Consider the following 12,787-nt stretch of genomic DNA (forward strand, 5'->3'; position numbering starts at 1 on the left):
TTTCAGGTATTGTTATGTATATGAGTTCTGCATTTCATGATTTACCTATTTTATTTTACATGTTTCATTTTAAAGAGTTTTTCTCCTCTTATCTGTTTTAATTTATCAAACAATAGTTACCACTGCTGAAACTCTATTTGTGTTTTTGTTTTTTGTTTTTTTGTGTGTGATCTTGACTTTCTGTCAGTTTGATTATGTCTGATGAAGTTTCAATCTTTATTTTAGTGCTGAATACACTCTTCTACGGACACTCTGAAGGTGACTAATGATTTTTGTTTGTATATTATATATAAATACAAACAAAAAATAGAGAGAGAGAGAGAGAGAGAGAGAGAGAGAGAGAGAGAGAAGAGAGAGAGAAGGAGGAAGAGGAGACAGAGAGAGAGCGGTAGTGAGAAAAAGCCTCTGAATGAGAGAGATAAAACGTTTTATTCTGATTATTTCACTGCAGTCACGTATATATATATATGTATCATTTTACTCCATGTATCAATACAAATTCTGAAATGCATGATGTAAATGTAACTTGTCCATTTACTTGTACTTGAATTTCATGACTTTCCTATTTCATTTTAAATATTTCATTTTAAATAGTTGTTTCCTTCCTGCTTGCTAACTTACTGTATATAGACTATATATAGTTTAAAATGCCTTTATTATGCTTTGACCTTTTTTAAGTTTGATTAAGTTTGATTAAGTTTGATGAAGTTTCAATCTTTATTTTAATGCTGAATACACTCTTCAGGTGACCAATTATTTTTTATTTATATATTTTATATAAATATTTATCTCTTATTTTTTAATACTTGCTGTATTAATCTTAATCACCCTTTTTGTATCTAAAGTAGATTAGTGCAGAATTGCTTATTCCTCAAAACTATATATATTTTGGTCTTTATCATTTCTGGGCAGATTTGTATGTTTATATAGTGAGACCAGATGTTGTTCTGACCCTTGAGACAAATTGTATATTTACTAAAGAGTTTGTTAACTTCATACAGATGTGTTTTCTCTTCATGCATTCATCTGATAATCTTAACGCTCATCATTAACAGGGCAGGGTGATGACTCAGCAGAGGACACTGGTGAGTCTGATGTGGAGAAAGGATCATCTACAGGTGCAGTCAATTACAACAGTCATTACAACTTCATTCATTATTACACTGGAGGTGATTACGGGTCGACATGCAGTTCAAATGATCTCACTTACTTTGGGTGGTGACATGTGTGCTGGCTGCCACAGTGTCTTTTTACATCATCTTATAATTGTGATCATTGATTGTGAAAACCAAGTGCAGGACCAGCCTGTATGAGCAATATTCCTCTTATAATTATAATATCTTATAATTGTGAAACTAATGTAGCAAACAGGTGAGTGTGGAGCTGCTTTAAAGAAATTGGGACATAAAATCATTTAGTGGGCATATCATTAATTATTATGGTAAGTGTGACTACAACTTCCTCTTAATCCAATTTAATGCTGAATTCTCACAACACACTTTAAAACCATTATATTTAATAGTGATGTCATATTGCTGCTAAATAACTAATGTTGTCACAGCTTTGTTTATATGAAATATATAATAATTTACAGTAACTGAGATGATTAATGACACAAGACTACACCTCTGTTGCACAGATGATGATGTGATCCTGGAAAGTCCTGCATTCACATTGTTTGAAGGAGACTCAGTGACTCTGCGCTGTAGACATCGTACTCCTGGATATGAGAAGAAAGCCACCTTCTACAGAAATGGATCATCTCTTGAAACATACACAAACTATCAACCACGTAGAATATCAGACACCGCTGTAGAAATGACCATTTATCCAGTATCAGTGTCAGACAGAGGTTTTTATAAGTGTAAGTTTGATGAGAGGACAGAATCCAAAGAGAAAGAACTACACGTTGAAGGTAAGTAGCTTTCATACTGTGATGAAAAAAAAAATGTTCACAAAATAATCTTAACTCAGAAGGTCCACTTAACTTTTCTCAGCCTTTAACTGCATTTCACTTTATTCATTCAGCAACGATTTTTTTTTTTGTCTTAAATGTTTTCATACTTCTTCTTCTGGAGTGCTGAACAACAAGTGATTCTTTTATCTGCCTTCACCTAACCAGTCACTAAACAAAAGAGAGAAACTGACGTCATATTGTTTGACTTCTGTGAACTAAAGTCTTCAGTTTCATGCAGATTTTGTCACAAGGGTACGGGAGGCTGAGAGAGTTTAATGTACTGCAACTTAAGATTCACATGTAAATGTAGCAGAAAACACACAAGTATGTGAAGAAAACACATATGCAGCATTTAGAAAGACAAGTTGGAGTTTATGAACATAAACATTTTCAAACAGAGAGTCTAAATTCATTTGAACATTGAGTTATACATAATTTGAGACAGATGTTTCCTTTGTGTTCTGTAAAAATGTAAATACATTCTTGATGACATGTTCATTACAGTAATTTCTTTGTTTTATTGTTTTTTTAAACTTAACAGCACGTAGACGCAAGATTACACTGAGAGCAGACAGGAACAACATACAGGGAAGTGTGACTCTGACCTGCAATGTGGAGGACTCTACTGGCTGGAAATATGACTGGTACAGACGTACCTCAGCAGATTCTGAAAAAACTCCTCATCAGACAGCAGAAGCTGATGAATCAGACAGTATCAGTATCTCACAGGGAGGCATTTACACCTGCAGAGGACGGAGAACAGAACCAGATGTCTTCACACCTGGAAGTAATGAAGTCACCATTAAGGAAACAGGTGAGTTAAGTCATTTGTTCTGAAATAAAACAACTTATATTCTTTAAATTTAATTCTTAAACAGTGTCTGAAGTGTGGAAGAGAAACATATGTGGTAACAAGAACCATAATGAATGGATGATTTAGTCCAGTACCTCTTAGCTCTCTGAAGGAAGTTTGTAAATGTCTGAAATCCTTTATCATGGTAATAATACAACATTTGTTTGACACTTCAGTTTATTTACAGACACAATAAAGGAGTTGAGGGTTCTTCACTAATGCTGCTCAGTTTTACTTATAAATGTTTGGAAAACACATGACTGCTTAATGCAGTATTATTTGTGGACTTTTCCTTGACATTGAATATCATTTAACTCAATGTTTCAGCTGAAATGGTTTTAACTTGTTTCAGTCTAGATTTTAAATTGGTGAGGTGGCTTTTAGATTATTTTATTGAGTATATTTTAAAATGATCAGAGTCAGTGATGGCAGGTAAGATTCTTTACTCCAGTGGCTCCCCCGAGTGGTGAGTCCTTTCTCAGCATGAGAACAGACACATCATTAAATTTGCTGACAGTACTGTGATCCTCAGTTTATTACTTGACCAACTTTTTCCCCCTGATACAAATCTTTTCTTCAGGTGAATGTTTATAAGAAATATGGCTGTGAACAAACTTGAATGCAAATAAAATCTATTCACACAATTTTTCATTTCAGTCTATCTAAGTAAGATAACAGAAACTATTTTCTTCCTCCAACAATGATGCAGCCTCCTATGAGCAGCTTAGTAACAAGTGGTTGCTTTTTAGTTTGAGAACAGAATTACTGAAACTGAGACACCTGCATGTGTGTGTGTGTGTGTGTGTATGTGTGTGTGTGTGTGTGTGTGTATATGTGTGTGATTATACAATGTCCGTGTTGCTCCTTTATTAATCATCTGATCAGAAAGGTTTTATGTCTCCATTTAAACTGCTGCCACTAATGTTTACTTGTCACTTTTCTTCCTGATGATTTTATTGCTTTAAACATGTTGCTTGATATGTTTTCATACTTCTATTTTTTTCAACTGCTTTTGTTATTATGGCTGTTGAGTTGTGTTTGCATTGTTTGTTAAACTGTGCTACAACAATCAACTTGTTGTAAAATGTTTTTCTTCATTTTATATTTCCATTGGTATCCTAATCAGATATTTTTATGTGAACAGTTCCAAATAAGGCCACTGTGATCCTGCAACCCAACTGGCCTCTGATATACAGGGGTGAGACAGTCACTGTCAGATGTGAGATTCAGGGAGGTGGAGACACTGAGTGGACGTATGAATGGACACCAGACAACTTAATCACATCTCCAACACTCAGTGAACACAGGATCAACAGCAACAATTACTACAGTGGAGAATTCAAGTGTAGAGGAAGGAAGGACTCATATTCCTCGACAGAGTGGAGTGATGTCATCACATTGACAGTATTACGTAAGTTGGACATCCTTCATCCATAATGAACATGTTATGTTTTATATTGTTTTCATCTGTTGTTGTGTTCATCAATGCCATCTCATATCACTAATAACTAATAACTCAGTATATTTACTTAATTTAATTTATTTTATTTCTGATTATTTATTTTATTTCTAAGATTGATCTGTTAGTTTAATAGCGTTACATGTTGGCCTGGAGGCAGCCATTCAGGCTTTTGAGCTATTTCAAGAATGATTTCACTCTAGTACTTGTACTCTTCTGTATTCTTAACAATATAATGAAGTAAGAACATTTTCCTCGAGCAAATCTCATTCCAACCATTTACTTGTTTTGTTTATTTGTTCTAATGTGAACATCAAGTAATCTCAAGGCCACAGTGACAGCAGAAAGGACAGTCATACCAGTATATATTTCTGTTTTTATCCAAACTGTGTATATTTGGTGGGTACAGTTTCTAACAAGACTGTTGTAACACAGCAAACCAACTGGCCTCAGATATTCAGTGGTGAGTCAATCACTCTAAGATGTGAGATCAAAGATAGTGGAGACACTGAGTGGGAGTATGAATGGAAAACAACCAAAGAAAAACCTCTAAAACAGTGAATACTGGAGTTTCAGAGCTACTTTTTACAGTAGAAAAGTACTGCTGTATGGGTGAACAGAAAATAGACTTGTATTCAACAGAAAAAAGTGATCTCATCAGGTTGACAGTGTCATGTAAGTTGGACTGTGTTTCATCAATTGTGAGAATATCATGTTTTTGAGTTTCCACCTATCAGTGTCTGAATAATTCAATAGAAAATATTTCTTTCCTCAATAATTAGTCAACTTCTCAGGATTGATCAGTAAAGAATTTTGCTTGTTTTTTGAAAGACAAGTCATCATTCAGTGTCCTGTAGCATTTGAAATATATTTAATTGATTAATTATAAATTGATTAAAGATCACAGTTATTAAATGAATATCTTTGTATATATTTTCATTTAAACTAAATCACAAGGACATTAATTACCTTTTTAATGTCTTTGTTCTAAACTGAACAGCATATAAACCAAAGGCCAAACTGAGTGCTGACAACAGAGACATTCCAGTAGGGGGCAGTGTGACCCTGACCTGCTCTGTGGACCCATCATCATCTGGTTGGAAATACGACTGGTACAAAGATGAGAAAACCTCTGAACCCCTGAACACACAAGATGCTGTTTTCCAATCAACTGGACAAATCAGTGTCTCACAGGGAGGACTCTACTGGTGCAGAGGAGGAAGAGGAGACCCAGTTTACTACACAGAGTACAGTGATTCAATCACTATCAACAAATATGGTGAGTTTGACAATGTTTTGTTGGAATACAAAATGTAGAAACATCTAATGTGTGTTTATGAATACTTACTGAGATCAAGGAAAACAATCATTTTGTCTGATCATGATTTAACCTTTTGTCATTTTTGTATCCTTGTTGGTGATTCTTGAACACAAATAGGCTCAAACAGAGCGGTTGTGACTCTGCAACCCAACTGGCCAAAGATATACAGAGGAGAGGCGATCACTCTCAGATGTGACATCAAGGATGGAGGAGACACTAAGTGGGAGTATGAATGGGAAACACCCAGATCAACAAAACGTCAAACACAAAATGAATACAGGATTAGTTCTGCTTATATATCAGACAGTGGAGACTACAGGTGTTTGGGCAGAATGAAAAGTGAACAATCTTCAACAGAATGGAGTGATGCCTTCAAACTGACAGTATTATGTAAGTCAGATCATATTTCTTTCACACTGAAAATGTAAATTACTCATTTTTTGTGTTTTATTTATTTATTTATATTTATTTATATTATTTCTTTTTTTTTTTCATTTATTTGGAGATAGTTTACTGTATGTGTATCTGCATCATTATTTTTTTCATTCTGAGAAAATCACTTTCCAACAGATGCACCAGAGTCTGTCCTCACTGTGTTTCCATCATGGCTGAGTCCTGGAGACTCAGTAACTCTGAGCTGTGAGGTTGAACATCCATCTGCAGGATGGAGGTTCTACTGGTATGAGACTGTTCCCAAACTATCAGGCAACTCCTACAGCTATGAGCTGCTACCTGGTAGCACCAATGGGACTGAACAGGATTCCTACATCATTCATGGGTCGACACACACAGCAAGATATATGTGTAGAGCTGGAAGAGGAGACCCAGTGTTTTACACTCAATACAGTAAACCTGCGTTTGTTTGGTCTGGAGGTGAGTTTGCTTGTTTGTTTTTGTCTCCTTCTGTCAAGAAGCAGTTGTGATGTCATTATCTGGGTATTGATTGTGGTCAACCTATGACCTTTCTCCATCAAGTCAAGATTTCAGTTTTTCAACACACTCACCAAACACAATGTTGATATTGAATTATTCTACATACTGGACTGGGCTGGATTTCCTTCTTTACATCTTCAATTGATCTGAAAATATTACAGCACCGAAAAACTGAGATATTATGATTTTACTTGTCATTGAAATCAAACTCTGCTCCTCTTTGCAATGAATACTTTTACTTTGGATACCTGAGCTCATCTTACAGTGAATACTCATTACTTTTACTTACACAGCAGGCTGGACAGGTGTGGTTAAATGAGACTTTATCTAGTGGTCAGGCAAAATATAGACATACAAAACAGCAGCAGCAGTCAACAAAGCAGGTAAATGGACAAAGTACAGAAACAGCTGGAAACCTGAGAAAACTCAGACAGATGAGAGGAAAACACTGACTATACAGCACCAGTCAAAAGTTTAGACACACTTTCTCATTCAAGGGAAGGTGTGTCCAAACTTTTGACTAGTACTTTATATAGAGACAATGAAACATCATTTAGTATGAAAAACACATCCTCTGTATGTTTGAAAGGTGGCAGGTAAACGTAGGTTGTTTACAGCTTCACAGTGAACAGTTGCTGTAGTTATCTTGGTAGCAAGTTTTCAAGATAGAAAAAATAATCAAAACATCCATAAAACAGCTCAAACCACTCTGCAGCACACTTCACATCTCCACTGTCAGTCCATATGCTCTGTATAGTATGTTCTTAACACTCACAGTTTCACCAAAACGCTGAACCTTTTGCACAGTTTATGTCATTGAGATGTTTTTATTCTCAATAATTAACAGTATTAAATGTACAAAAAGGAGGCTTATTTGCATTGTGATCTGTTTTAGTTTTAATATCTCTGTACTTGGTTTGCTCCTCATTACATGTTGTTTTTCAGATGTTTATTCAGCAGTGACTCTCAAAGTGAGTCCTGACAGAGTGCAGCACTTCACCTATGACTCTGTCTCACTGAGCTGTGAAGGAACCTTTACTGAGTGGAGGGTGAGGAGGTTTCCTGAGAACCACAACTGTTCTTACTGGAGGTCAATGACTGGATCCACATGCAACATCAACAGTTCACAGCAGAGTGATGCAGTGTACTGGTGTGAGTCTGGATCAGGAGAGTTCAGCAATGCAGTCAACATCACTATACAGAGTATGTTTACATTACATTTTATTTTATTTTCACCTTGTATTTAAATTATGTTCAACATGGTGTCACTAACTACACTTCCTGTGTAGACAAACAAATTATATGCCTAAACTTTTGATAGAAAAATTATGTTATATTATTGTTTCTTTAACAAAATTAAAAGCTCATTAAACTATATTTCCTTAATATTATCATAAAGAAACATAATCCAATCAATTAGAAAATCAGACGTCCTCTGCACAACATTATAATTTAGTCATGTTCTTGTCAAACAAAGGTAATGCAAAAGAATAAATAAATTATGAAAGGGCTTCCTTCACACCAAAAACTCATCTGTGGACAAAATTAAAGCTTCTTCATATTTATTTAATTAACTGGAAATTGATATTTTACGAATCCAAGATGTTTGGTCCACAGCTTTTTTGGTGTGCAGCAAGACCTTTCTTTATTCTTGATGATTATGCAGATTTAGTCAGAGGTGATTTTGTGTCAATAGCCATCCATCATTTCTTTCATATGTACCTGTTAGCTCTAGAGCTAACTAGTCATAGCTAGTATATTTACAGTTACAAGACATGTATGTAATACAGCTGAAATGTTGGGTCTTTGCTCAGCTACACTGACTCTGCGAGATAAATTAGTTGGAGAAAAATAAAGGCATATGTGTGATCTATTCTCATAGTTTTATGTCACCTTGTTCTAAAGGTCAGCAGCTGGTCTCCGACTGAAACTTCATATTCTTTGACTGTTTTACAGATGCAGATATTATCCTGGTGAGCCCTGTGCATCCTGTGACTGAGGGAGATTCTGCTACTCTTGGCTGCAAACTGAAGAGAGGAGAATTACTTTCCAATGTGTTTTTCTATCAAAATGACAAACTTATCCAAAATGATACCAGAGGGGAGCTGAATATCTCTGCAGTGTCAAAGTCAGACGAAGGCTTCTACAAGTGTAAATACTCAGGAAAAGAATCAGTACAGAGTTGGTTGTCAGTTAAGGGTGAGTAGGATTAAAACAATTCATGCATTTTCTTTCTTCTAAACTGTGTTGCTGTCTTAGAAAGAAATGTGGTCAAATACTTTACAGAATTAGAAATTTACAGGTTTAGTTTCAGCTGATTTCACATATTGAATTAACATGTTTTCTACTTTACATAAGGGCCATTCAATAATTAAACATAACGTTACAAAATCTGATGTCTATAAAAATACAAATGAAAGTGAATGATGAATATTGTTTATTATCTATTACAGCAGTGTCCAGGCCTGACAGCTCTTCATCTCTTATACCACTAATTGTTGGGCTGGTTTGTGGAATTATTTTTATTATTCTCCTGCTCCTGTTGTGTTGCTACAGACGATCCAAAGGTGAGACTTTTTCACTCTGATGTTAAATGTTTTATGTTTTAATTATTCAAATACAAAGATGTACTCTGATGTCATAATGTGAAATAGCAGAAAAAATATTTATAAAATAAAACCACATAACAATAAATATCTTTTTCACAGATTCACACTTTATCAGGTTGGTACAAAACTCTCTTCTCTCATTTTGAACATAACAGCAGTACCTTCAATGTTTCTTATTAAATTCATTGTATTTGCTTAATGTTTTAGGCCGATCCAGTCTGACAGCACCAATCAGGACCCCGCCGTGAATCACATGGTCAACCTGAATGAAACTCAACATCACGTATACTCCTCTCTTCTCCATGGTCAGTCTTCAAACTAATCCTGATTCATTTTGTCATTTTTTGTTAACTCTAACTCTAACATTTCTATTACTCTTTTTCTAGATTCTAGCCATCTGATTTTTAATGAATATTAACCAAAAGCCACAATCCATTAGACAGGAAGTTGTTGTTGATCTCAGTAAATAAAGCAGTGGGTCAGTTTGTAGAACAGTCTCAAAGATTTGTCACATAACCTGTTGTTCTACCACATGCACAAAAGATCAGACTAGAACATTGTTTTATATTGTTGTAATTGAACCAAAACTACAAGACTTATGTCCAGAGTCCAGAAATATTATTGCCATTATGGCTTTAAGGCTTTATAGTCTTGGTTGTAACGTATTAAATATTACAGTCTACAAATATATGAAAGCTTCTAAAACCTTTACAGTTTCCTGTTGTTGCATTTATCCACACTGTTAAAATCACATTTTTTTTTAAAAATGTGAAGACTTTTGTTAAAAAGATGATATTTGATAAGTATCATGCAAATGAAATGATTAATTTGACGTCGGCTTGATTTTCATTTTTTGCTCACAGGTGATGCTTCTGTCTATGAATCAATCAGAGGTTCTGAAGACACTGAAAATGGTACAGTATACACCTTAACATGGAGCAGTCTGAAATGCAATATTACATAATTTAAGGGAAAACAATTTACAAAACAATGTAACATCAAATATCCTTTTCACAGATTCACACTTTATCAGGTTGGTACAAAACTCTCTTCTCTCATTTTGAACATAACAGCAGTACCTTCAGTGTGTCTTATTAAATTCATTGTATTTGCTAAATGATTTAGGCCAATCCAGTCTGACAGCACCAATCAGGACTCTGCTGCAAATCACATGGTCAACCTGAATGAAACTCAACATAACGTATACTCCTCTCTTCTCCATGGTCAGTCTTCAAACTAATCCTGATTAATTTTGTCATTTTTTGTTAACTGTAACAAACCTCAACATTTCATTTACAGTCTACAAAGACAGTAAAGGCTCTAAAACATTTAAGATTGCCTGTATTTGCACTTATCCACATTATTTTAAAATCGAATAAATAATAAAAAAGAACCTAAGGATTTTTGTTAAAAAGGTGATATTTGATCTTATTTGGTGTCATGCAATTTAAATGGTTCATTTGATCTCAGCTTGATTTTCATTTTTTGCTCACAGGTGATGCTTCTGTCTATGAATCAATCAAAGGCTCTGAAGACACTGAAAATGGTACAGTATACACCTTAACATGGAGCAGTCTGAAATGCAATATAAAATAATTTAAGAGAAAACAATTTACAAAACAAAACCATGTAACAACAAACATCATTTTCACAGATTCAGGCTTTATCAGGTTGGAAACTCTCTTCTCTCAGAATGTGTAAAATAATTTCTAATTGCTGATATTTGTGAATGTGTACAGGAAACTGAAAATGTGTATTCAGATTTGCAAGAGTATCAAGATTTGTGAATTTATACACTAGGGCTGGACGATATCTCAAATTGATTTTATTCATTTAAATTCTTGTTTTTGGTCAATGTGTAAAATGTCTAAATCGTAAAATTGAGTCATTACAAAATTCACAAAAAGGTTATTTTTAGTCAAAAAGTAGATGGCAGCTACATTAGCTGTTTTGAGTCACAACAGTCTCGTAAACTGTGACATTATTAATTAGATTACATGCACACCTGCCACAGCTGCCTCTGGCTATCTCGCAGTGAATTTAACAGTCACATCTACGAGAAGAACAGACTGAAAATGACTCTGCACACTGATCTGTGCTCTTGGTTTGTGTTAGTTGATGAGGTCTCATCTCTGGTTATGAGAGTTGAAGCACCTGAAGTTGAGGGAACAGTATCCAGATTCTACACTGTACAGTTTACTCTCCAGGTAGCTAACGCTAGCTAGCAGCAGTCTGCAAATATCAGGCTGATGTCTTGTAAAGAAACACAAACAGCAGCAACTAGTGGTCTGATTTTTCTGCTCTATCTGTGCTGAAACTGATTATTAAACTAGATGCCTATGATCTACTCAGTTGAAGCATCTGGTGCTCACAGTCAATAGCTGTGTGGGATCACATGCATTTTATGTGTAATGATTATAACAGCCTTGCAGGTGTTGCAGGTTTCTTATTGTTCTTGCTCAACTGTCTTAAATAAATAAATGTTTTAAGTTTGCATTATGAAGGCAAACAAAAATCAAGTAAAATAATGAAACGACCCAGAGATTGAAAAAAATAACGATTTTTTTGTCCATATCACCCAGCCCTAGCATACACAGAGTTGTGAATGTGTAAAATCTGTGAGAAAAATGTATTTTAAGTATTTTGCCCCAAGAGTTGGGAAGTTACAACTCAGGTACACCTCTCCATTGGTTTTCTTTACACATGTGACTTTTGCTAGACTCCTGTCATGCCTGAGATCTGCAAATGTGTCACAATTTTTGTCTGTAACACAGTGTGCCAACCAATATTGAATTATTTGCAATATTAACTTGCAGACAAACATTCTGCAGGTTTCTTGTCAACAGATTGATGGTCATCACTGCTGCAAAACCTCTAACTAGCATTAACATTTTTCCTAATATCAATCACCTCATGTGTTCGCTGACTGTGACTGTCACAGCATGCAGTCAGTGAGGATTAGTCTGGTGCAGGTTACTCACTGAAAATATAGTTAAACATTAAAGGCTGCTGTCACTAACAAGACAAGTATAGTTTGTTGAAAATAACATGTTTGTTTCCTGCAGACTCTAATGTTACATCATATGAACTACATTTGTTTACAGCAGCAGGGTAGATTCTAGCAAAGCCCCAGCAATAAAATACAGAATAAAATGCATTGCAATGATGTTACCCACAAACAGAATATTTTATACATGACATTGCAGTTTATTTACCATTGAAATTGTCTCAGGGGAAACACTGCAAGAATATTGTGCTAGCAGATTCTAGCGAGGCTAAAACATTACAGGTTGTCAGTTTGCACCATTAACGATGCTAAAGAGCTACTGGTCACTCACTAGATGGAAATTTGTGGAAAATTGTTTGTTGTTATGGTAGTTGGGAACAGTACAGTGACTTTTACGGCTCCATTGCATCCTGCCTTGTTTTTTCAGTTCCTCCCAGTGTGAGCCTGCAAGCCTCGGCCAAGTATGAAGAAAACCCTCACATTTGCAAATTTTAGTCAGGAATGTATCAAAAGTTACATGTAAAAAGACAACTAATTACAGATGGACCTGAGTTGTATCTGATGACTTTCTGTTTCCAGCTCTTGGAGCAAAACTTTCAGTCATTAATAAAAGGCCATTTACTCTGAGTTTTTTGAATACATATTTAC

At 35.1% G+C, this 12,787-nt stretch overlaps 1 protein-coding gene and 1 long non-coding RNA gene across 3 annotated transcripts; both read left to right on the plus strand.

The window, feature by feature from the left end:
* The first annotated feature begins 900 nt into the window (after window positions 1-900).
* LOC137175043 (uncharacterized) lies at window positions 901-2,587 on the plus strand. Of its 2 annotated transcripts, none has more exons than XR_010925548.1 (3): window positions 901-1,118; window positions 1,640-1,915; window positions 2,499-2,587. It is a non-coding gene; the product is annotated as an uncharacterized lncRNA (long non-coding RNA). The 2 variants fall into 2 exon arrangements; XR_010925549.1 differs by having other exon boundaries at window positions 901-1,085.
* Window positions 2,588-3,235: 648 nt separating this feature from the next.
* On the plus strand, window positions 3,236-9,222 carry LOC137175113 (Fc receptor-like protein 5). Its single transcript, XM_067580809.1, has 8 exons — window positions 3,236-3,242; window positions 3,955-4,221; window positions 5,270-5,548; window positions 5,708-5,980; window positions 6,161-6,463; window positions 7,469-7,726; window positions 8,480-8,722; window positions 8,977-9,222. The coding sequence occupies exons 1-8, from the start codon at window positions 3,236-3,238 to the stop codon at window positions 9,108-9,110; spliced, it is 1,764 nt and encodes a 587-aa protein (XP_067436910.1). The 3' UTR covers window positions 9,111-9,222.
* The last annotated feature ends 3,565 nt before the right edge of the window (window positions 9,223-12,787 follow it).

Source organism: Thunnus thynnus, chromosome 22 (genome assembly GCF_963924715.1).
Source record: "Thunnus thynnus chromosome 22, fThuThy2.1, whole genome shotgun sequence".
NCBI classification, from domain to species: Eukaryota; Metazoa; Chordata; class Actinopteri; order Scombriformes; family Scombridae; genus Thunnus; species Thunnus thynnus.

Coding starts and splice junctions, on each gene's coding strand:
- LOC137175113 (XM_067580809.1), top strand. Junction 5,549..5,707: donor AATCACTATCAACAAATATG/GTGAGTTTGACA, acceptor GAACACAAATAG/GCTCAAACAGAGCGGTTGTG. Junction 7,727..8,479: donor AGTCAACATCACTATACAGA/GTATGTTTACAT, acceptor ACTGTTTTACAG/ATGCAGATATTATCCTGGTG.